Here is a 26,321-nt window from a genome sequence, read left to right as displayed (position 1 = left end):
AAAGTTCTGAATCTGAATCTCTCTCTCTCTCTCTCTCTCTCTCTCTCTCTCTCTCTCTCTCTCTCTCTCTCTCTCAACTTCATAATTGCTGATAATGCGGCAGCACATGATATCTCTTTTGCTGAGACGAGACCCGGCACTATTAGTTAAGTCAACAAGTAATTGGTTGTTGCCGGTTAGAATAATCTGCAATACAGTTATTCATCATGTAGCCCTCCCCTGTACATTTGAACATTCCTATGCCATTTCCATACATAAAATCAGATCGTGAAAGTATATATATATATATATATATATATATATATATATATATATATATATATATATATATATATATTATATATATATATATATATATATATGAGTTGGTTGGCGCCTGGTGGGAACGCGGAACAAACGGCAACCCTGCTGCTTTGTCCGTGTACTAGCATAGCATTATATTAAGTGGCAGCAGTTTGCACTTAGCAGTCGGACGGTGTAGAGCAGATGGTCTCACTCTCAGGCCTGGTAGGTTACCTCCTTAGGATCTGAGACGTTATAGTTAAATTAATCATTGTATAGGGATGATTTTTTGTCTGATGTGCTTGCCAACAAGCTCCTTAGGATCTGAGATGTTATAGTTAAATTAATCATTGTATAGAGGTGATTTTTTGTCTGATGTAGTGCTTGCCAACAATGAAGCTATAGTGATTAGCTCCCTTGGTTGCTAACCAGCCAGCGGTCACGACATACTGATTGGACGAGGGTAAAGGTATTCCGTGATCGGGAGTCATGATTTCATCCCCATCTCTCTCTCTCTCTCTCTCTCTCTCTCTCTCTCTCTCTCTCTCTCTCTCTCTCTCTCTCTCTCTCTCTCTCTCCTCTCTCTCTCTCTCTCCTACTAGACAAACAGGTTTTGCTGAGGGTTGACAGGGACACAGTCGCAACGGAGGAGTTCTGGCAGGTTAGGTTAAGAAAATCCATGTGGGAGATGAAGGGGATGGAGTTCCCTTCATTGCCAGTTAATTTAGATGACCCAATAATCTTGTCAGGGAATCAAGTGGAGTAATCCCCTCATTTAGCCGGCCTGTTATAGTGCAGCTTATTATAGAAACGGGTTGTTTCATCTGCTTGTTTTTGCCACATAAATATTGTTCTTGAATCTGATATTTTCAAGAAGTTTTATTTTCCAGAATTAAGTACACCTATCTCAAACTGGTGCATTTTATTTATTTATTTATTTACTTATTTATTTATTTGTTTATTTATTTATTTTTAGTTCTCTTCTTCCCCTTGAGGGTTGTGATAATCCCCTTGGATAAATGTTGTCCACTTCAGAACTTTAAAATATTTATTCATTTAATTAATTTATTTATTTATAAATTTATTTATTTATATTTATTTATATTTGTTTTATTTATTTTGTTTCATTTTACCTATTTTCTTTATTTTATAATTGTCATTACCTATGTTTTTCTTCTCTTTATGCACTAAATACCCCAGTCCTTATTTATTTTTTTTTTTCAAATGAAAAACAAAAATTAACCAAACAATCTAAACCATAGTCAACTTTTAATCATGCAGAGCTTAGTAACTTTGTGGGTCAACGGTACTAGGCCCTGCAGGGGCCTTTAGTCCTGTATAACTCTTAACCCTGTGGGGCCCATGGCAACTCAGATATGCCTCTTGCTAGGCTCTGGGAGCTTGTAGGATAGCCTGTTATTGTACAAGATGGATGTTGATTGTATTAGTGCTCCAGGAGTAAAGGATACATGATGTAGAACAGCTGTGGTATATTAATTAAAAGCAAGCTGTACAGCAATAAACAGAGGTGTGAGACACGCATCCACCTTCAAGGCTGGATGGATGAGGACTGACCTCACTGCCCATGCAGCCAACCAAATCTGGGATGTCAGTCAGGTCATGCCGCGTGAGAAATGTAATGCTGTGCAGGGAGGGGAGGGTGGATGCTGTGTGGGATGCTGCATCCAAAGCCAGAACATTATTGTGAAAAATTAATGTATCAGAAACAAGTTTTATTTTACAAATGTCATTAACAAAGTATTGTATGTGCTGAAAGCTAGTAGCTATTAGAAGAATGAAGCGTTGTTTGCTAATGCAAGACAGGCATAATTCAGGGCAAATACTCTAAATCACAAACTTGCTCAATGCATTGTATTCTATTGCTCATTGAATTGTAATTTTTATTTTTATTTATTATTGATGATCAATACAAAACAATAATCCACATTACAATGTAGTACTGATGTGACAATTGAAACAAGCACCATTTGATAACTTAGCATTGCTCACAGTGTGAATACTCACATCACAAGTATATATTGCCAGTGTCAGCCTGTGGCATTTCATAGCTGGCGTAACATTGCAGCCAGTGTGAACCTACCTTTACTGTTATATTTGTCTTATTTTTACAGAGAGGACAAACAACCCATATTTTTCCTGCATTGAGTAAAAGCTACTATTCCAAGGTAAAGTATGTTTTCAGCTGTAAGCTACACACAAAATCAGTATACTACAAATTATTGAATTCATAAAATGTAAGCAAGTGAACAGCATGCATATATATCACCATACTTTGCATAGCTTGAATAACATTTGCTTCAGATGGTGGATAACTTGAAGAAAGTGCTGGAGTCTGTAGCTGCAATAAGCACTGTCAAGCAGGCTACAATTACTAGTATAAGGGAAAACTCCTCTGGTAAAGAGGATGTTGGAGTTGAGGTGAGTAATGAAATGGAGATCCAATTCAAAAATAAATTTTTGTATTTTGTAAATTGTGAATTGTGCAGTTTTAATAAGGCTTCTTAATTTTGAAGTGCACATACTTCCAAAGGTACACAAAATCTACAGATCTTTAAAAGTAATGATTATTTATTTTTTCCATTTGATAATAATTTTATTAATAATGTCTCTTACAGTGTTAACATGCTACTTAAACTCATTTAACCACTCCAGATACAGTGGAGCTGTTTCAACTTGGCTGGCTCAGAATATACCCATAATCTGTCTAATTACATTGTTCAAGATGGCAGGATTATGTCCTACCATCCTGCCCCACTAAGCAAGAATGTGTAAGTAATCACATTATTTAGGTTCAGGAACCTTTTTATTGATATCACAAATTTAATCTCATCAGCTTTATAGCTCAGTTTCTTACGGGTTACTCAGGATATAACAAAGTGCAATCAAAAGTTTCCATTTTAAATTTGAATTAGGTACACTGCTTTTTATAAAAGGCCTATATAGAGCAGAATATACTTTGGCTGAAGGGGATGGTTACCATCCCTTTCAGAGTAATCATTTTATGCAGTGATACTTACCACTCTTAATGGTTCTGCCTTGATTGCAATACTTTCTGGGAGCTATTTTCTTTTAATTTTTGTCTGTGATATGCATTGTAGCTAAATTTGGTAAATAGAGAAGATGGGAACTGATAATCATATTGATCATCAGTAAAAAACTACATTTTCAATACATTATAAGTAGATACCTACATTGTCATGATGATATCAGGTGTCTAGCCACAGTCTTGAAAGTGACACTGTGAATTATCAAATTGGATGTGAGAATTGCTTGAATTGTTTTAAATGACACAATGACAATGTTAGTAACTACCTTGATGATGATCATTTAACTGTGACAAACAAATTATCACTTTTTTGTCTGTATGCATGAAGGTAACTCAAGCCTCATATTCAGTAATATTCTACTTCACTTGAAGCATGGATGCCATTCATAGCATCCTGTCCTGTTCATTGTTTCTTTACTGAGAATCTGGCATGTCATTTTGAAGGTTTCTATTGCTGAATTCTTGTTTCACACAGAATTTTCTATTCAAGTTTAAGGTGTGTGCCAGTGAGCTATGTTCAGATATTGACAATGAACCACCATTTGGTATACTGACTAACTAACATTACTACTTGCTTCTGAAGCAAACACAGTACAGACCCATGCCTTATTTTCTTTTACTCTGGACACTCCAGGAACCTTATGATCTCACATCATGTAATATTATGAAGTGACAGCATTATATCCCTCCACAGACTAGCTCACTAGATTGTTGAATTTATTAAACCTATCTGCAGCTCACACTTGATAATTTTACCAATTATTTAGGTGATATGTTGCAATTCTGTTATTAAAAGAGTATGGATGATAATTATAGATATTTGCAGATTATTGCGGCAGACAAGTAACTCAGGCAGAATGACTGCTTGTGTCATGACATCAGATAAAGACAAAGAGAAAGAGCATATGATGGTAATGAAGACAGATGGATTTATGACCACAATTGACCTCAAAGAAATCGATAAACATGGAAAGGTGGGTTTTATATAACTCGTTCTCCCTAAAAGTAAGAGCATGTCATAGGCTAAGCCCTGTTTTCTACCCTTCCACCTGTGTATGGTGGTTTGAGGAAATAGGAGGTATGGTATATGTATGAGAACTGAACTGAACTGAATTTGGTGAACTCATACCTTCTCTCCACCACAGTGGCCAAACAAAAGGGGACCATTATCATGACTCAAATTACTTAACTGTACTCTGTATCTTCCTTCAGGTGTATGCAGATGAGGAATTCTCCTGCTTGGAGTGGTCACCAGATGAGACAACACTTGTTTATGTTGCTGAGAAGAAACAGCCCAAGCCCACCAGTTTCTTTGCTTCATTCAAAGAGTGAGTGTTAAATGATGGTGATCTTTTTTATTTATTTATTTATTTTTTTATTATCTAGAATGGTACACCAAGTTTGCACTTTATTAGTTCATATAAAAAAAATTATATATATATATATATATATATATATATATATATATATATATATATATATATATATATATATATATATATATATATATATATATATATATATATGTGAAACTTGATTCCATGAAAGTTGGGATAGTAATCCTATGGACAAATTTTGCCATTTCCTTATGGAGGTTAACAAGCAAGCCCACCCATTGAAATGGAATATAAAATCGTAGCTTAACTAAGGAAGCTGACTATAAGTCTCGATGTGTCTTCTGGATGGCTTGGTTTTTTAAGCAATTGTTTTTATCCTCAAAAATTAAACATTCCGTTTGCTTACTTATATGTTAAGACAAGGGTTGAACCACCTATAATCAATCAAGTTATAGGTATTTTCTTAGTATGCTGATGACAAAGCTAGCTTAGTGAAGTGAACTACAGTCTTATATTCTACCCCAGGAAGTTCAAGAATAGTTTTGGTGCAGCTTGAGGATTGCTTCATTATTTTTTTTTATTTATTTATTTATTTTTTATTTATTTGTTTATTTATTTATTTTATTATTATTTATTTATTTTATTTTATTTTTTTTTAGCTGAGAAACTAAGCTACCCATGAGACTGTAGCATCAAGGCCTGAATAGGACCATGAAAAATATGTCTGTACCATCAAATGATGAGAAATAACTGTTATTATCACTGTATTAATAAAAGAAGGTGAATGACACAGATAGGCAGTGAAGTTGATTACAAGGTACATACACTAATAGTCCATGTATCTTTTGGTTATAGGGGAAGTGAAGATGGAAGAGGCCAAGAGTTTCTTTACAGGAATGATTGGGGGGAGCAGATGAAAGGAAAACACCAGGTGAGAATTTTGTCTGTGAATGTGTATGTAGCTGGTGTTGGGTGATTTTTTTTACTTGGAGTGTTGGGTCAGTGTCTTCTACTTTTCACAATTGGTTTAATTCTTCATCTTTTCCATTCCTTTTAAAACCTTGCATAGGCCATAGGATCTTGCCCACTCTTCTATGTGACTGAATGAGTGATGATAAGAGAAAACCTGAAGAATGTGAGTAACTTGCAACTGGGAATCTATACTATTGGATGAATGACATCCAATTCTGAGTGTGTGTGTGTGTGTGTGTGTGTATATATATATATATATATATATATATATATATATATATATATATATATATATATATATATATATATATATATATATATATATATATATATATATATATATATATATATATATATATATATATATATATATATATATATATATATATATATATATATATATATATATATATATATATATATATATATATATATATATATATATATATATATTATATTTCTCTCTCTCTCTCTCTCTCTCTCTCTCTCTCTCTCCTCTCTCTCTCTCTCTCTCTCTCTCTCTCTCTCTCTCTCTCTCTCTCTCTCTCTCTCTCTCTCTCTCTCTCTCTCTCTCTCTCTCTCTCTCTCTCTCCTCTCTCTCTCTCTCTCTCTCTCTCTCTCTCTCTCTCTCTCTCTCTCTCTCTCTCTCTCTCTCTCTCTCTCTCTCTCTCTCTCTCTCAGACCCATTCCTGGCGTAAAAGTTTAGCACAGTGTGAATGTTATATATATGTAACTTTATCCAGGTGCATGTTCAATCTAGTTTCAATTTCTACCTTTATGTGATCAAGCTGAATGGAAGCAGCCTTGGCATCAGACAAACCATTATGAAAATCACTAGTAATTAGGTGATAATGTATTGATGCAGACAAAACAGTAAGGAATGGCTGTTAGCAACTACATAGTTTTCTACTCCATTCACTCCTTGGAGCATATTTGGGTTCATCAGTTCTACTTGTTCTCCATACACTCTGTGATGCATATATGGGCTATCCCTGGGCAACAGGGCTATCCCTTCTCTTGTTCTTCTTTTCTCTGCACCTGGCCTCCTTTCACTCACCCTTCCTAACTCATGTTCACCCTTACCTTTCATCCTTGTTTCACTGAGTGCTAACACATCCATCTTTTGTCTTTCAAACATATCCCATTGTTTTCCCATCTTACCCTCACATTTTCATATCCATGCAAATTTATTGGTCCAGTCAACAAAGTTCAGGAACAACTTAAATTTCTCCCTCCATCTGCTTCACTTTACCTTATCATAGACGACTTGTACAGTGGAAGAGAACCACACTATCCTCACTCTATCTTTCATTGCGTCTCATGGCTTGCAGGAAATGTAGACAGCTTGTGTGAGTAATATCTCAGGACAGCCATTTTGGTTAACCAACCAGGATGTTTGGTGCACTGTGGTAGATTTAAAAAAATTTATTTATTTTTATTTATTAATCAATTATTATTATTGTTTTATTTATTTATTCATATATATGTTTATATTTTTTATTTTATTTTACTGTGTGCTATTTATAAAATCCTTTTGACTGATTTTTCAGATAAATTTGTCCCAATTATAGTTCAGAATATTCAGGGTACATATATTGTATAATTTATCTATAATATATCTATAATTTATGTCAAGATTATATTTTATTTTGCAGGGTGTTGTGTGCTTCCTTAATGTGAGCACTAAAGAACTTAGGTGCCATGAGCTGCCTGACAACCTGTGTCCAGCCCAGATGGTGTGGACGGCTGATGGCACTGGAGTATTTGGAGTTGCTTTTGAAAGTCAACCATTTCGTCTTGGCTTGGTGTATTGCCACAACAGAATGTCCAAGCTCTTCCATATGGATATGAATGGAACTTTCAGTATGTTGAGTTGGCAGCAATCATTGCCAGGCTGATATTATGGATATAACTAAGAGGAAAGTGTTAGAAAGGAAATGATATTTTGCATCTTACAGCATGAAAGCTAAGTTGAAAGAGGAAGTGGATGTAGCCTTCAAAATGCTTTGGGATTTAAGGCAAGACCATATATATATATATATATATATATATATATATATATATATATATATATATATATATATATATATATATATATATATATTTATTTATTTATTTATTTATTTATTTATTTATTTATTTATTTATTTATTTATTTATTTATTTATTTATTTATTTATTTATTTATATATATATATATATATATATATATATATATATATATATATATATATATATATATATATATATATATATATATATATATATATATATATATTTATTTATTTATTTATTTATTTATTTATTTATTTATTTATTTTATTTATTTTTTTATTTTTTTATTTTTTCTTCCTGTGGGGAGGCCAAGGACTATAAAAGTATAAATTTTTTATTGCCACTCACTTAAAATGAATAAGGACAATAGTATTTAGTTTCAGATATCTTGATAGATGCTCTTCTTTTAAGAATGTTCAGGCTATAGAAAAGTGAAAATCATACGATATAAGTGAAAGGGATGAACATATGAAAAATATTGGGTAAATCATATTAGTGATTTACAGACAGAATAGTGTGAAAAGAAAATTGGAGGCCTTATGCAATGAGGAATGCAAAAGATAGAAGTTTAAAGCTTAATGTGAAAAAAGTGTTTGAAAAAAAGTAAAAAAAAAATATTCACTTTGAATGTCCATGTAAAGGAACATGCACAAAAGAATATGAGATTAGATTTAATGAAGGAAGTACATTTAAGTATGTTTATTCGTCTTTGTGAAAGTATGGAAGCAAGGGAAGTGAAATCAAAGAAGGGAGAAAAGTAGTTGGATCTCTAGGGTGTATGATGAAAGGAAAGACTAAGCATGTAAGTAAAAAAAGTTTGTGTGATGAAATAACTGTACTAATACTCACATATGCAGGTGAGACTTGGGTATGGAATGAAAGATAAAGGTAAAGAATCCAAGCAGTTTAAATTATTTTGGGAAAAATGCCCAGGATGTGCGAAGAATGGGTGGGAAAAGTCATGAAAGCATATCATAATAGATTTGGTGTGTCAAGTGAAGATCGAGGAATGGAATGCAGAGTAACTGAGGGAATGGTTTGGTTTTAAAGAGAGAATGGCAAGAAGTGAAATGGCTAAGGAAGAGTTTTATTGTGTAGATCTTTAAAGAGTATTATATTGTGGTGTAAATGGTAAAAAGAAATGTTTTAATATGGTAGGCTGGAACTGCTTTTTTTGTGTTATTGAGATTTGAGGTAGTTATCAGGGAGGGTCAACACACCCCCACCCACTCTTCATATATATCTTTTTAGCAGTATATAAACTGTGGTGCCATATCTTTACTGCCTGCTTCTGTGGTATATGTATGTGGATATGTTTGAACAGTCTATGTATGTAGGAAGTCAGTCATGAAAATTGGGTCTATAATTTCCTCTTGAACATGCAAAATATTAATGACATTGTTTTGTGTGCAGCTGTAATTTCAGAGGGCTGCAGTAATGTTCGAACTCCACGTGTCAGCCCCGATGGGAAAAAAATAGCATTCTTACGATCGAAAGTTGGAGGGCCACATGCAAAATGTTCCCAGCTGTGTTTGTTGTCATGGCCTTCAAAGCAGGTATATTGCACTATTACTGTAATGCTATCTATAGACAATTGTGATAGTATCCTCACAAGTCATGATCTTATAAATTTAGTCCATCAGTATTGGAGCTTCACATTTTGCATTGATAAAAATCATAATTGAAAATAGGTCCATAGATTTTACAAGTCAGCATGTATTTCTAAAGCTGATAACTTTTACATATTGCTCTTCCTCTGAACCTTTGCCTTTCCTTTCTCTTTAGGAACGGATAGTTGTAGATGTCGTTGAACGTGAGAAGCGTATTCATGATGACCATTTGTTCTTTGGCATCTATACTTTCTCCGGCCTTCCACGAAGATGCTGGCTCAAGGACAGTGAGCGGCTTGTGATTTCAACAGTCTCACACTCTGATATTATATCTTGTGTTATACATACAAGTTAGTAATACCCAGTTCTTTTGTTGATTTTTCCCATTCTGTGCCCTTATTTAGCTTTTTTTTTTTTTTTTTTTTTTTTTTTTTTTTTTTTTTTTTTTTTTTTTTTTTACATCATTATGAATCATTGTGGTTAGGTAACTGTTCCAATTGTTTTAAACCTCTTTTACAGAGAACCATTTTCTTGTATGGATTTTTCATGCTTAGATTTAGTACAAATTAAACAAATGCAAAGTTCCTTAATACAGAAATTTGAAAAAGCATCGTTATAGGATTATTTGATATTTGAATTAATTTCCCATGCACCACAATTTCCTCCTGCTTGCATGCCCCACATTATCAGTTTTAGTATGTTTGGGTAAACTAAATACAAATGGTAATATTCTCAGTTGTCTATTCATTCAGACCTGAACTGTGCAAATTGTATGAACCAAGACCAAGGAGACCAAGCACTGATGTATGCTTACAATTTTTATTTTCTGTTGTTTGTTTATCGAGTAGAGTAGTGAAAGTTATTTATATGATATAATTTGGTGCCTAAGATTGGGATATTTCCTTCCTTGATCAAGCACCTCTATGAGCATCACTGTAATTGTTAACAATGTCCATGTTTTGCTGAAGTACTGAGGCATTGCAAAACATAAATAAAGCATAACAGAGTTCATAATTGTATAGTCCAATCTCCCATAACTTGCAACATGGAATTTAATTTATTTTTATAAGAAAATAGCGTAGGTTCTAGTTGTAAGCTATGAGTTAAGAGACAGTAATTAAGCAAGGAGAAAATTATGTATGTATTGTGAAAATCGCAGAGAAGCCTATCGGGGTATTTGAGGAGGCACATTATTGGCTCTTATTATGTTACTTATGGCAATGATTTTTAACTTGCATTCTTAGATTTAAAACTTCTGGTTAGGTTTAAGCTCTTATTACACTGTATACTAATTGATGAAATTTATTATGGATCTCATAAGCATGTGCATTTTATTTTTTATTTTTTTTTTTTTTCCCCAAGTTGAGAAAATAGCTAATAATATACAGTAGATAGTTACTCATATTGAACATAATGGTATTTTCTACTGTGCAACTCAATGTGAAAATGTAATGGTCTCTTCTTTCAAAGTCTTCTAAATTTTAAATCCTTATTATTCTCTTCCCAGCTGATGGTACAATTGTGGAAATGCCACATGTAGGAAGTCATGTGGTCACTGATGTGTTTGATGACTACTTACTGGTAAACTTCTCCACCCTTGCTCATCCCAACCAAATTTTGTTGGGCTGTGTTCCTAGCAAAGGTCAAGAGGACTGTATTAAAATGAATCAGGTTGGTATTTAATTCATTCATTAAATTATTAATTATTATTAATATTTTTAATTCATTTATTTTCTACTTAGAAAAATAATAGTGCTTATTGGCACCTTATCAGTCCTGCCATCTAAAGGAAAATCAATTTCTGAAATAACAGGACTAAATAAATGTAGATCACATAGTACAAGTTTTTAGGACAGATACATGATACAAGTCTTTATTGCTTTGATAATAAATTTAAGCCTTGTGCTTTGTTCTACACATATTTAATGATTTTGACCACTTAGTAAGAATTTTCCAAGCAGTCTCTGTATCCTCTTAATGTTGATGGTGATAAAGATGGTGATGCTGATTCTTCATCATCCCTTAAAATTTTTTATGCATAATGTTACAGAATAGTTGAGATAAAGGTGAAATGCAGAGTGAAAGCAAGAAAAGTACTTGGTGGACTGAGAAAGATTTTTAACCATAGGAGTCTGAGTATGAGTGTAAAGAGAGGGATATATGAAGAAATAGTGGTGCCCGCTTTGCTGTATGGTGCTGAAATGTGAATTGTGTGAGTAGGGGAGAACAAATGGCTTAATATAATGGGAACTAAGTGTTTGAGGAGTATGTGTGGTGTAACATGGAGGAACAGAATAAGAAATGAGGATGTAAGAAAAACTGGTGTCTTTAGAGAATTGGCAGGATGGGCAGATTAGTGTGTGTTAAGATGGTTTGGGCATATAGAGTGAAAAGAGGACAGAAAACTAGTAAAGAGACTAATGAGGTCAGGTATGTGTGATGGAAGGTAAAGAGGAAGGCCTCACCTGGAGTGGATGAACCTTGTGAAAGCACTGAATGTGAGAGGAATTACACTGCACCAAGCAAGAGCAATTTTGAGTGATGGAAGTGAATGGAGACAGTGGTGAGTGCATGAAAACCACTTGATCTCATCAGCTTGGCCACCCTTAGCTGGGCCCATTGGCACATGAACCCAGTTAGAGTGCATGACACTCCTTAGGAAGTACCTTGCATCTGCTGTGGTTTCAGGACTAGAGTAGGTGTGAGGTAGGGAGCAGTCTCATTATGAAGGGGTAGGGGTAAACCAGTGTATGCTGTCAGGCCTTGTCATGGATGTATGTGGCCAGCTCTGCTCTTGAGGTGTAGTAAGGTGGTCCACGAGACACTTTCTTTCCACCAGGGGTGGATGGGTCTAAGAATATGAATGATGTTTGTATGAGTGTGTGGTACTTTGTCTGGGCCACCTGTGTGGAATTGCTGGTCTGGTATTTAGATAGATAGATTTATTATTATTATTATTATTATTATTATTATTATTATTATTATTGTTATTATTATTATTATTATTATTATTATTATTATTATTATTATTATTATTATTATTATTATTATTATTACTATTGTATTATTAATCTAAATTCTTTCACAGAGAAAGGTAGGATGCTACTTAAGTGATGTAAAATTATATGAATTATGACAGAGAGATGAAGTTAGGTATATGATTTGTAATATAAAGATTTTCTCATCATAGGTAACTCCTACTCGAGAGATTCCAAATGTATCAAGTTTAGAGTACAGTGTTTGGGAGTTTGTAAATGATACTCCACATCCTAATCCCAAGTATTCTGATATCTCCATTTCTCTTCTATATTATGGTCCAGTGTCAAATACAAAAGGTATGCAAGAGTTTTTGGTTGTATATTCAGTTTTGTGTTAATTGACTACATGGAAATATATATATATTTTTTTCCCATAATATACACTGAAAATTAGATTGCATTTTTTTTAAAGAAAATTATCCACCTTTGGTTATATGGTTAATGTAAGATACTAATGATAATTTCAGGTGCTTCAAAAAGACCACTCATATGCTGGCCTCATGGAGGACCCCATAGCAGTTCTATCAATTCATATTCTATGGCTGCAACATTCTTTGTTGCTCTTGGATACTCAGTTGTCTTTGTGAATTATCGGGGGTCTATTGGCTTTGGACAAGATGGTGTAGACTCCCTGCCTGGCAATTGTGGACTGACAGATGTGGATGATGTCCACAAAGCTACCCTAAATTGTTTAAAGAGGTATTTATTAATGGTCCATTTTCATAGCTTGCCTTGCTGCTATTGTTTCTTATGTGATGAATATAATTTTTGCTTATGTATGTATTATAAAAGAAATTGTGTAATTTTTCATAATGTTCTTTGTCAAAATTTTCAGATTTTCAGAAGTTCTTGATGAATCCAAAGTTTTTCTTGTTGGTGGATCACATGGAGGCTTCCTGGTCACCCACCTAGCAGCCCAGTATCCAGTAAGTCATGCATATTTTGCATATAACAAGCAATGAAAGGGTCTGAATTTTCTTCCATATGATTCACAAACTGGCCCAGTTATTCTTTTATCTAAAGGAGATATTTGATATAGAAACCTGAAAGTGACAGAAAAATGGCAGTGTTTAAATGCAGAAAGGATGGAATTCTAAGAGATGCAGGTCGAGGACACACAAATACAGAAGACATTGTCAGCACATCAATTTAGATATTGAAACACAATATCTGAGAATGTAAGAGTGAGCTATAGGACAGGAGAGGGGGACAAAGGTTTCAAGGAGTGTATAGAATTTTGTGGAAGCAAGGATGGAAATATTTGAGGAAACTTACATCAATTGTTTTGCGTATCAGTGAGGCATGAGATTAAAGTGTAAGACCAGGGAAATTAGTGGCTGCAATCATTTACAGATTTAAGAAAGGAAATAGAATTACATTGCAATATCTTATAATCCACTTGAACACTTCTGGTCAGTAACAAGTAAAATTTTGTGGTTTATTCTCTCTCTCTCTCTCTCTCTCTCTCTCTCTCTCTCTCTCTCTCTCTCTCTCTCTCTCTCTCTCTCTCTCTCTCTCTCTCTCTCTCTCTCTCTCTCTCTCTCTCTCTCTCTCTCTCTCTCTCTCTCTCTCTCTTTAATCAAAGTAAAAAAGATAGGTATATGATCATGTATTTCATTTGTTTCAACCAGCATGCAGCACTTCATTCGAACTTTCACCTTACAGTTTGTTTTGCATCATAACTACCATTATATAAGGTAGATTAGAATTATCTTCTCCCCTGTACATAGATTCTGGTTTACATTATCATTACATTGAAGAAACTATCTTACAGTGTCATCCTCTAACAGTTACAAACACAGAAATACAATGCTAAACTTGTTGCACCCCAGTCAACATTAATGTCATGCACCAGTAGTCAAGGAAAGCTTGGTATACAGGTTGCATGATATAAAAAGAAATTCAATCTTTTTGCCACAGACTGTTAAGGAAAAGGTTTTCTAAAAATCAAGAAATACTTTCCAGCACATCACTGCACTGACTTCATTTGCATTGACTTCCAGTGCACAGACTGTATAAAGATATGTTTCAGGGAAAAGAATCTTATAAAAAACATAATTTATGCTAAATATTAATTTTCTTATCTATACAATATTCCATTAATGTATATACCATATGAAGGACCATAAGGGTGGACCCTTAAGGTGGGATTTCTGTCCTCACATGTCATCTACTATTTCCTGCAGACATGCACCTATGTCACCCTCCTTTCATGCTTTGAATAATTATTGTAAACCATAACTAAGGAAATTAAGGTCAGAGTAATAAATTATACATGATTGTGAATTATTGAACATTATTTCATGCTTCATGTTATTGTTTGCTCATATTTCTTTTCCTGTTCTATGATGTATCAAAATTGTATCCACCAGGACTTCTACAAAGCTGTGGCAGCCAGAAATGCAGTGATTGACATATCTGCAATGCCAGCGGTATCTGACATACCTGATTGGTGAGTAGTTGACTGTTTCATCAACTATTGTGTTTTTTCATTTCTCTTTTTGTTTATAGAAACTGTATAAAGCTGCCATCATCAGGAATGCCTCCTGTGACTTTACAACTGCACTTGCTGGTAAAGACAATCCAGATTTGTGAGTAATGGTGTAATGTTTGTTGTGTGAACTATCATCCTGTAATAATTTTTATTCACTGCATTAGAAGTGTATAGGTATGATAAGTTCAGACTCCCTAACTATAGCAGCATCAGAGCCCAGCAAGCAGTAACAATGTGCTTCATCTTAAAGGTAGTGAAGTAGTTCATTCATGGGAAAAGGAGGCTAACATCAAATCTTAATACTTATTAATACACCTTAAACTCTTAGGGGGGGCTTTTCTCTCTCTCCTTGTGCCTTGATGCCTCCACAGCAAATGTTGCATTGTATGAACAGGTTCTAACTTAACTGAATGAAGTAAACAGCTCCCTTTATTTCTCTCAAGATGTCATAAAACTTCTTGACATCTCCCTTAAATCTTTGCTGTAATAAGAGTATGGTATTTTATCTTATTGTTTTGACTTAAAAGTTACTACAGCATCTCTCTCTCTCTCTCTCTCTCTCTCTCTCTCTCTCTCTCTCTCTCTCTCTCTCTCTCTCTCTCTCTCTCTCTCTCTCTCTCTCTCTCTCTCTCTCTCTCTCTCTCTCTCTCTCTCTCTCTCTCTCTCTCTCTCTCTCTCTCTCTCTCTCAATCTGTTTGCCTGTTTGTCTTGTATTCCCAAACTGTTTTAGTTTTAAAATATTTACAGAAAACTACAAATTAAAGGAAAAAAAAAACATTTTGCCTACCAAATTAATTCCCATAGCTCTCTGGCTCGGAAAACATTGGACTGAGGCCACAGAGTAGCTGCAGACAGAAAACTTTATTTAGACACAGAAATAGACATTTAGAGACTAGAAATGGTCTATGTCACATCCTAATAAGTAAAGAAGGCAAGTCTGGGAGAGTGAATGTGATACGGTTTTGTATGGAAGGCTCAGATTTAGTAGAGCTTAATTTTCTTGCAGGCCCAGGACTACAGAGAGACAAAATGCATTAATGAGTGATTTGAAGTGGAGATTGATTAAGTACATTGACAGGATTATGTTAAAGTCATTCCTTTGATTCAGTTATTGTGTAGTTGTGATGATGGATTGCCTGAAATATCATAAAGAGTACATGTAAGAATCACATTAAACGTGTGTACAATGAGACACCATATCAGGAGTTTAATGAAAATCTAAGGTACTTACAGCTCTCCTTTTGTAGGATTATAAATCCTTCACTCCTGGAAAAAATAAATAAGTAAATAAATCAAAATACTGATGCTTGAAAACTTTTTTTTTTATTTATTTATTTATTTTTTATTTCATGAAATTGTTCTCAAAATAGGTACCTGTTGCTGTTTGAACCAGAATGATAAATTCTCACGGGCAAAGTAGATTGCTTTTATTCTGCAAGATGCGCATATAATTCAATTAAAGTTTAGCCTGGCACTTGTATGTCCTAAAAAAAAATCAAGACCCCTTCAGCAACTATCACTGTATTGTCTGCTGCCTCTTGATAAATAAACCTGATATTATTATTATTATTATTATTATAAATTATATAGCAACTTCACATAATATTTTTTTTTATTTACTTTTTTGTATGCGTATCAATATGTATTAAAAACTGCATGATTTTAACTTTGCATAACCATGCTACACCAAATGCCCAAACCAAAAATTAATCTAAGGCAATTAATATGCATGTTATACACAGAAAAGATTAAAGTTTATGAAATATTTATTTGTAATTGCAGGTCCTTTGTTGAAAGTGGATTCACATATGAACATGATAAGATCCCAGATGGTGCCACACTCAGCAGGATGCTGGAGATATCTCCCATAAGCCGAATTGACAGCATCAAGGCTCCAATATTGCTACTTGTGGGGAAGAATGATGCTCGAGTGCCTCCATCACAGAGTTTGTACTTTCATCGCTTGTTGCTTGCTCGAGGAGTTGAGACAAAGTGAGTACTGAAACATGTTTGCTTGTGACTTAGATTTTGTTTTATGTGCTCTATGTACAAGAGGGTGGTGGAAATTCAAATGGTTAATTTTATTTTATTTTATAAAATGTTTAAACATTCTCCTCAGTTTCCTTTTCTTTTCAGACTTCATTTATATGATGACTGCCACCCCCCTTCGCAAGGTGGAAGTGGAAGCTGATTGTTTAATTCACATAGCTCTCTGGCTTGGAAAACATTGGACTGAGGCCACAGAGTAGCTGTAAACACGGAAAACTTCCTTCAGAAGCAGAAATAGACATTTAAAGAAAAGAAATAGCATATGTCACATCCTAATGGGTAAAGGAGGCAAGTAAAAAAATAAATAAATAAATATATAAATTATATATATATATATATATATATATATATATATATATATATATATATATATATATATATATATATATATATATATATATATACACACACACACACACACACACACACACACACACACACACACACACACACACACAGTGGAACCTTGGTTTTCGAACTTAATTAATTCCTGAATGCTGTTCAGAGTCTGAAATGTTTGAAAACCGAAACTATTTTGCTCATAGGAATCAATGTAAAATAGATTAATCTGTTCTCAGACACCCGTCCACTGTGTCTTATTGGGTAATGACCGATGTTCCCACTGCTAAGATGGCTGCTCCACAACATCTCCAGCTTAGAAATTTTTTTTTTTTCAGAAAAGATATATTGAATGTACTTAGTGACAGAACTCATCAAAGGATATTGTTTAGACAGTGGAGGCATTCTCTTTGTCACTGATCAAGTGAGGGAAGCCTTACAGAGTGACACAGAGAGGAGCAACCCACTATGCCAAAATGAAGGGGATCATAACACATAGACATTTTGCTGCTAGGAAAAGCTACTGGGAAAATGCAGTTGTGCTGTAGTGATGGTTTTGTGGGTCATGGAGAGAGCCACAAGAGGCTTGGGATTACTTCTGAGCAGTGAACCTTGTTTGTTTACATCAAGGTTCTTCAGTGGGATCACATTTAACTTATTTCAAAGATTGAAATACTGTCTTACCCTCTGTGTCTTCTCCAAATATATAAAAAATGAAGGAGATATTTATAGAAACTATAAATTAGTAATAAATGGCAGCTTTTGTAGTATTTGAAATCAAATAACTTTATTTGAAAACTGAATTATGGTACAGCAACCAAAGCAGTTACAAATTAAAATTTTTGTTTGAAGACCGAGTTATTCAGAAAGGGAGATGTTCAGTAAATGAGGTTCCATTGTGTGTGTATATATATATATATATATATATATATATATATATATATATATATATATATATATATATATATATATATAATCTGTGTGGAATCCTACATATTTTCAGGAAAAAAAACTTGTATACAAATATTGCCCAACTTACCAGCAAGATCCATACCAAGATGCTGTTTGTAAGTCTGTAATTTATACTACAGTATACAGTTTTTATGATGTATGTTCTGGTTACAGACAGCTGAAAATTTGGACATACCAATGTAAACAATATTTCTGTGGTACTTTGAACAACCTTCAAGTACATGAAATAAAGTTTTTATAGTAACAAAAATAAGCTCTTTAATTTTACTTGGGAAGGGTTCATGCATACTGCATGAGCTCATTTGGGCACGTACAATGATTTATGATACTGCTATTGTTCATGACTCCTGTCTCCCACTCCTACTGCTGTCACTCGGTGGACATGCAAATTATTCGTATGTGCTAATTTTGAACTTTGAGAACTTTGTTCATATGTACTGAAAGTCTGTAACTCAAATGTTCATAATTAAGGAACTATCTGTATATATGTACTGTTTATGATTATCGTGGTCAGGTTTTAATAATGTTGCCACTACCTTCTGATCTTAAAAGATTGAGGGATGACGAAAACCTCACCATTGTTTTACTTCCCCACAGTAGGGAATTATATACTATGTCTGATTACCTCCCTTTTTATTGTTATTTTTATTTATTATTATTATTATTATTATTATTATTATTACTATTATTATTATTATTATTATCATTATTATTATTATTATTATTATTATTATTATTATTATTATTATTATTATTATTATTATTATTGTTACTATTATTATACAGAATAATTCATGATACTAAGACTAAGTTGAAATTAATAGGAATTACAAAATTCAGCAAAGGGGTGAATATAAGCAAAAGGAGAATAGACAGTACTTTCTGTGCATGCGAAGTTCCAGATAATTCTCTCTCTCTCTCTCTCTCTCTCTCTCTCTCTCTCTCTCTCTCTCTCTCTCTCTCTCTCTCTCTCTCTCTCTCTCTCTCTGTGTGTGTGTGTGTGTGATTATACTGAAGATGAGCTTTTAGTAGGCAGTTTAGCAGTTATTAAAGCGAACTTTTTGGTTAGCTGCATCTTTCCCCACCTTAAAGCACTATGAATATGACTGGCTTATGTTTTAACTAATAGAACATCTGCCTGCAGAAGAAATTGATGAATAAGTAAATGAATACCATGATAATAATAATAATAATGATAATAATAATAATAATAATAATAGTAATAATAATAATAAATGCTTATTAGTCTGTGGGTAGTTTGTCCAATAATTTGGTTTCACCCTTTCAAGCGCGAAGCAAAAGCATCTAATGAAAAGTTCCCTAAGAGATAAAACTATAAGGTAATGGTTAAGATGTAATACAGTAAAATCCCTCTCATCCGGCATTCGAGTATCCGGCAGCTTCAAGTATCCGGCACATTTTTCCCCGAGCCTTAAAATCAATAAAAAATCAATGTGTACTCATAAAATCGATTAAAATTCCCGCGCGAGGCATACTTTGTCTCCTCGCCACCAGAGCGTACTGCTTCGCGCCACCCGCGGCCCACTGCACTGTGTTTACTCAGTGATTCAGTCCCACATGTGCACTGTCCATGCCTAAAGTTGTAGAAAAGAGGAAGCGTGTTGTGCTAACACTTAAGCAGCTGATCAGATCAGCTGATCTTTGTTATGGTAAGATGCGTGAGTGTAGGATGGTGATTGTGGACATAATTTCACTTATATTCAAATATCTGGCATGTCGGCGGTCCCGTTGATGCCGGATAAGAGGGATTTTACTGTAAATTGAAATTACCTTCATGCTAAGATAAAAAGAGAAGTCTGACATAACTACAATATTCGAATGAAGTCTAAAAATAAATCACTGGAAGGAGTTCAGAAGGGTATAATAATTATGCAGTACAGTTACGGTTAAAAGTCATGTAACACAATACCGCATTCAAATTTCACCGTATTTTAGAGTTTGCCCGCAATGTGGAAGAGCATACTCTAAAATACATTCATTACTTTAAAAACTCTCTTGTTAAATTACAAGAGTTTTAAAGGATGCTTTTACGGTTCTAGTGACATATTAACGAAATTCTTACATTATTAGAAGGAGAAATCGTCTTAAGAACCAGGCTAATTATCTATGTGGCTTTTGAAAATAGTCGTGGTGAGAGAGTAAAGCGTTTCCGAATGCGGGCTGCCTGTTAGTTGCCATGTTTAGCAAGGAGACTGTTAGCTGATCAGAAGACGCAAAGTAAAGGTAAGATCAAAACACTGAGGAGTATAGAAGGGTACAAAACTAATGATCGCGACTGTACGAGTATGGCAAGCTTCAGTGTATTATGTGAATGGGTTAGTTGACCTTCGATAATGCAAGTTACATTTTTTTTTTTTTTTAAATAGGGAGGTGAAACTAACATAGCTTTGAACTGTTAAAGAGTTATACAACTGTCAGTGTAGTCACGGAATGTTGGTCATTATAAGGGCCGCCCCTGACCAAATTGGGGCTCTAAGCGAAAATTTTTACTTGGAGGCCGCCCCCCACCTCTCCCCATCCGAAATGTATCATAGGTACAAAATGACCGTATAACAACATGCCATTTAATTTGACACCCTTTATCAGTAGTAATAAATGTACTGTAAGTATAGATACAGTAGTCTGGCTGTATGAGTAAAAAAAAAAAAAAAAACCTGAAATAAATAAATAAATATTAAATATTAAATATGGCCCCACATGGAAGATGAAGCCCTACGCACAGTGCGTGTTCTGCGTTTAAGGAGCGGCCCTGGTCATTATATTTCAAGTGATAATAATAATGAGAGATAACTTTCCTATATCCCCATTCCTCCTCATCCTCCTCCTCTTCTTTTTCTTCTTAACTTGTCACACATCTGTCACACATCTTTGCTACGTGGGTCACACCACTTTCCATTTACGTCGTGCCTTCGCTCAGGGGATATCTAATACCTAGGTGAGATTGCGTTCCTCTCGTAATGTACACACCACCTAAACCATTATTTATTTTTTTATTTGTATTGATTTTTTTTTAAAGTCTTCTTTCGTTCCACGCCATTCTTCTATTAAGACAATTCCACATCTTCCACAGCTTTATTTATCTCTCTTGGTCTATCGCATCCCATTCCAACTCACAGCTGGTTCTGTTCATAATTTTCCATCCATACACAAAGTTTCTCCTCAAAATATCGGTGCACAATGGACCATCATGCTGCTCTTGTCTACCTTATTCATACTACTGATCTTGTATCCCTAATTCAGTTCCCGTCTTTCTTCGAGTCTCAGGTATGATTTCATATGTGTACAGGTGACTCGGTTCACATTTTTTTTTTTTTACAAGAATTCGCTTTAACACGGCTTAAAACATAATAAATTTAATTGAATTTACATATAGCTTTCGCATTTGCACGATCCAGTGGTATACATACATTTTTTTTTCTGCAATTCTAATGTTTTAGCTGTTATATCTAAAGTAAGGATTAATAAGCAAGGATAAACTGTAGGAAATGGTTTTATTCACTTACCATATAAATAGATTTAAGGAAAAAAAATGTGTAGTTTAACAGGTTAAATCCCTTAATTCTCTCTCTCTCTCTCTCTCTCTCTCTCTCTCTCTTACACGATTTTTGTTTACACGATCCGTGCAAGTCCCTATGTATCGTGTACACCGTGAATTGCCTGTGCTTTTCCCTACGTAAACGAACTCCATCCTTTGAATTAACTCAGAGCTTCCATTACTGCTTACTTTGTTGTATTCAATAGAACTCTCTCCGTTTAACTTCTATTTTCGCTTTATGTTTTTCACTCACTCCATGCCGTCACACCTATACCATAACTCACTTTCGGAGGAAACACTTTCTTCCACACTTCTCGTAGTGAACTGTAGTGGAATAAGTTAATAGCGATGGAGATAAAGAAGTTCGACACTTTCTTCCATACTTCACGTAGTGAATTGTAGTGGAGTAAGTTAATAGTGAATGAGATAAGTTGTTGGACACTTTCTTCCATACTTCTCGATGTGAATTCTGGTGGAGTAAGTTAAAACTGGAGGAGATACAGTAGAAGTACCAACTCGACGCGGAGTTATTGATGCTACCGATGCATGACATCGGTCATGGAATGACAAAGGAAATAAGTTCCACATATGAACACATATTCATAGTAATTAGAGTTTTACCTAATATGAGATATGTGATAGAAAAGAAACTACATACGTAAAAGGAAAATAGGCTTATCTAAATATATTTATGGCTGGGCTTCCGTAGCAGCATAAAATGTTCCTGTAGTCAACGCTCTCTCTCTCTCTCTCTCTCTCTCTCTCTCTCTCTCTCTCTCTCTCTCTCTCCATATACCTTATCTGTCCTTCAATGGACTACGGCTTATATTTATGGGGAGGTTCCCCTCACAAAGACTTACTAGATAAGGTGGAGAGAGAAAAAAAAACGCCTTATCATCTCTCCTGTCACTAGTCTCTCATTCACGGCCCCCTGGTTGGGAATCTTGTTATTGGCTCTCGTTATTTCCATGATTACTGCTCCTCTGAACTTGTTAGCTGCACGTCTCCCTCCCCTCCTGCGCCGTTGCTGTTCTGTCTACCACCTATATTCTGTCCAATTTACTAATGCAAGAGTTAACCGCAATTTTCACTCTTTCATGCATTTCAGTGGCAAACTCTAAAACACTTTACTTGTTTCTCTTTTTCTCCTTCTTATAATTACAACTATTGCATGAGGGAAATATCAAGACATCTCAGAAAATGAACTGGCCAGCGTTTTGGAAACTCTCCAGTTGTCAATGTGGGAGCCGCAATTAATTTAACGTTCATTATTTTCACTCTGTTTTTCTGGCCTTGGCTGTCCTCCTCTACACGTGTGTGTGTGTGTGTGTGTGTGTGTGTGTGTGTGTGTGTGTGTGTGTGTGTGTCATATAATCTACAATACTATAAAAACTTTCGGTCTTTGTGTCTACCGGTCTGTCTTACGTTTTCACAACAGTGTATTTGTATTTAATGATAAAGCTAACACTATTCAACTTGGAATGGTAAAGAACCGATGTGGAAAAATCACAAGGTCTTAAAAATTTGGACACCATACAAATATTTAAAAAAAAAAAAAAAATCATCAAAAACCTTAAGAGGTCACAGCGCGCTGTTGCATGATCATTTCTGGGGCTGTCTGTTACTGGCTGTGCCGCATGTTCCGTATGAGCAGGATCAATTTTTCATGTTCTGTTACTATGCATTTTACGTTGCATCAGTGCATGTGCAAAGATATGCATTAAAAGGTTTTCCTAATTTCCGTGACTTGACGGTATGTAACATTAAAACGAACAGTTTTGCATTAGCGTTTTGTAATATCATTAGAAAGTGTTATGGAAAATGTCTCAATTTTTACTAATAAAAAGTGTGAGGTAGTTATAATATTTGTCTGGCTTTACATCTTGTCTTCAAAATGAAGCATAGAGTAATTGCTAATCTTGATTTCGCACTTTTCTGCCCATCAAACATACCATTATGAAGTTTAAGGCGTTGCCTAGCTAAGCGCTGGTATAGCTGTTGTCTTATGGAAGCGCAACAACGCAGTGAGCCGTAGGTAGCTACATACGAGCATTTAGCGCAGTCATTCGTCCCGCATTTCTTTCTTTTTTTCAGTCAAGTCTGAGTCCTTTGGGTTTTCTCCTTGCTTCACACATTAATTTTTCTTCCCCTAATCTGAAGACACTGCTGTCATTATAGGTAAAATTTATATTATCAATTCACTTATTTATTGAGTTATTTGATATCTAGCGGAAATTCACTGCTCAGTTATTACCAATGAAAATTTTCACTGTCATGAAATATGATCATAACAAAATCTCCATTCTTGGTCAGAGCCACCAACGGCTGGGGAGGGAAGCATCTCAAGACCTTGCTTTACTTTTGTCTTGTTCATTCACAAAAAAAAATAGTATGGACTTTGCTACTGTGACTCTCGTCACCTTCACCACACTGGCAGGAACCCTAGTTGTTATGTTTAAATCTCCACGCGTTGTCATGTCGTGAAAGAATCTGGCGATCCTTTAGGATGCGAAGGAGTGCAGCCGCAACAGCGGGTGGGATGGGGTGGGGTGAGAAGGGGGGAGAGCAAGGAAAGGAGGTGCCGACGGCCGCCAGGTCGATAACCTCTGTAAATATACAAAGACATTCGCTAGTCCTTCCCGGTTGTATTAAAGACCGACTTGAGGTAAGAGAATGTAGGGATGATGCCAGACGGTCGAAGGATGAGGTGACCGTATTACCAGCCTGCAGCAAGCTGACCTCCACCTTGCTCTCCTGGCGCGGCCAAGGTTAGCCAGCCTTTAACATTGCGGTCGCGTCGCGACCCAACTGACCCCACTTGGTGTTGCCCCCACTGCAGCCTGGGAGGTGAGACTGAGCGTCATCATGAACTCGTACGGTGTGCATGTGGGTGGAAGTGTAGTGGAGGTGGAGGCGTGTACGTGAAAGGAGAAGTGTTGATGCGTTTGCGTGTGGTGTGGGGAGCGGGAGGCCAGAGCCTGGACGACGGGACAAGTCAAAGCTGCTGCTCAGTGCTGCGCTCACTGCTCAGTGCTCGTCATGGCGGGAGCGGAGGAGGACGCGCCTCCGACTCTCTCTGGTGTTTCGTCGCGGTCATTACGGCCTCCTCTGCGGTCTGCTGCACGCCTCCAGCATGCCACCGCCTCTGCTGTGCGGAACAAGTGCAGTGGGGGTTATGTAGGTTCAGAGGGCAACATTAGAGCTGTGCGATCTGGGCGGGGGCTTCCTCAGCCTGCCGGGGGTTCAATAGCAAAAGCCGAAACAACATGCTGCACCAGTAGCCTATCCGCCCCTCGCCTTAGTGCAGCACCTGCAGCCGTGCAGCCAACAGCGCCACTCAAGCCTGTGCTCAGTGGGCCGCACCCGGCAGAACACTCCACGTCCGTGCCTCTCCCGCATCACCCCACCGCCCCTCCTAAGGCCACCACACCATCACCGGCCCCCATTGTCACCATTCTCACCACGACATCCTCTCCCAATTCAAAGCTTCTTCCTGTGTCCCCTAACAGCATACCTCCAAGAGTTTCTGCTGAAACTCACGGTTCCAAGGTGCATTGTGCTGATAAAATTATGAATGCCAGTATGTTACCAAGTACCGAAATGCCTTGTATCGTGTCTGGTATTTCCAACCATGTGCTTAAGGAAGGAGGTGTAGGAGACGAGGAAGAGGAAGAAGCCGAGGATATGGATGGGGAGGAGGAAGATGGGGAAGGAGACGACAAGACTGGCAAGAGACGGGCCACGAGATACGACTCGGCCGACTCCTCTGACAGGTAAGTTGGACGTTGTTGTTGTTCACGGCTCCCATCTCTTCAACAGAGCCTTTCTTTATTTCCTCCTCTCAGTATTCTCCACCCCCCTCATGGATTCTGTCCGAACTTAAACTATCCAAACCATACCACTCATCTTGCCCTGAATGCTGTTTGTTTACCGTAACCTCCAAAATTCACCGTTTGGCCCAAATTCGGTCGTGTCCCGGCAACTTACCTGCTTCCCTCACTCCTACTCTCACTTTCCCGTCCTCCCTCTCTTTCGTTATTCCACCCTAATCCACTCTGTTGTGTGTAGCACGAGGACAAAGTAACGAAGAAGACGTCATTGAAACCTAAGTCAATAAAAAGATCCAACACAAAACCGACAATAGAAGCGGAAAGATGACTGCAGTGAAATTAACACTTAACAATAAATTAAGTAATACCGTTTACGCCTGGGATACGCGGTACTTGTAATTTGGGGAGAGAGAGAGAGAGAGAGAGAGAGAGAGAGAGAGAGAGAGAGAGAGAGAGAGAGAGAGAGAGAGAGAGAGAAGTAAATGTTGACCGCTGTGGCAGTGACGATTATGGCATCCCAGGAACAAATACGTGGCTGTTAGAATAACAAACATACAGAAGGCTAAGTTGGCAATACCTGTGGGGATCAAGATGACATAATGGCGCGAGGGCGGGGAGGGAGAAGGGAGGCGAGCTGTAGCCCCAGGCAGAGTGCAATGAAGAAATGCCCACGACAAAGACGAGCGAACAACGGCTGGGTGATACAAGACAGTGAGGTCA

At 36.1% G+C, this 26,321-nt stretch overlaps 2 protein-coding genes across 3 annotated transcripts in view; both read left to right on the top strand.

Annotated features, from left to right (window-relative positions):
• Positions 1 to 373: 373 nt before the first annotated feature.
• On the top strand, positions 374 to 18,790 carry LOC135104444 (acylamino-acid-releasing enzyme-like). Of its 2 annotated transcripts, XM_064011886.1 has the most exons (17): positions 374 to 507; positions 2,415 to 2,468; positions 2,605 to 2,721; positions 2,956 to 3,071; positions 4,176 to 4,323; positions 4,562 to 4,677; positions 5,542 to 5,617; positions 7,314 to 7,521; positions 9,127 to 9,269; positions 9,499 to 9,673; positions 10,831 to 10,994; positions 12,514 to 12,658; positions 12,829 to 13,060; positions 13,197 to 13,287; positions 14,734 to 14,813; positions 16,638 to 16,847; positions 16,992 to 18,790. In XM_064011886.1, the coding sequence occupies exons 1-17, from the start codon at positions 487 to 489 to the stop codon at positions 17,044 to 17,046; spliced, it is 2,151 nt and encodes a 716-aa protein (XP_063867956.1). In that variant the 5' UTR covers positions 374 to 486; the 3' UTR covers positions 17,047 to 18,790. The 2 variants fall into 2 exon arrangements, with proteins under 2 accessions (XP_063867956.1, XP_063867967.1); XM_064011897.1 differs by lacking the exons at positions 14,734 to 14,813; positions 16,638 to 16,847; positions 16,992 to 18,790 and adding an exon at positions 14,873 to 15,299.
• Positions 18,791 to 24,303: 5,513 nt separating this feature from the next.
• The window catches only part of LOC135104439 (uncharacterized), an 82,330-nt gene continuing 80,312 nt past the window's right edge, over positions 24,304 to 26,321 (top strand). Inside the window, exon 1 of the mRNA XM_064011872.1 lies at positions 24,304 to 25,544. Coding sequence (XP_063867942.1) covers positions 24,811 to 25,544 — 734 coding nt within the window. The 5' untranslated portion in view covers positions 24,304 to 24,810. The remainder of the gene's footprint in view (positions 25,545 to 26,321) is intronic.

This window comes from Scylla paramamosain, chromosome 1 (genome assembly GCF_035594125.1).
Source record: "Scylla paramamosain isolate STU-SP2022 chromosome 1, ASM3559412v1, whole genome shotgun sequence".
Taxonomy (NCBI): domain Eukaryota; kingdom Metazoa; phylum Arthropoda; class Malacostraca; order Decapoda; family Portunidae; genus Scylla; species Scylla paramamosain.
The sequence above is the reverse complement of the archived record's forward strand: the minus strand, read 5'-3'. Positions and strand labels throughout refer to the sequence as shown.

Excerpts from the sequence above, each read along its gene's own strand:
- LOC135104444 (XM_064011886.1), top strand. The coding sequence starts at position 487 with ATGGTCTCACTCTCAGGCCTG. Across the intron at positions 9,270-9,498 it reads TGTCATGGCCTTCAAAGCAG|GAACGGATAGTTGTAGATGT; the intron begins GTATATTGCACT and ends CTTTCTCTTTAG. Across the intron at positions 13,288-14,733 it reads ACCTAGCAGCCCAGTATCCA|GACTTCTACAAAGCTGTGGC; the intron begins GTAAGTCATGCA and ends TGTATCCACCAG.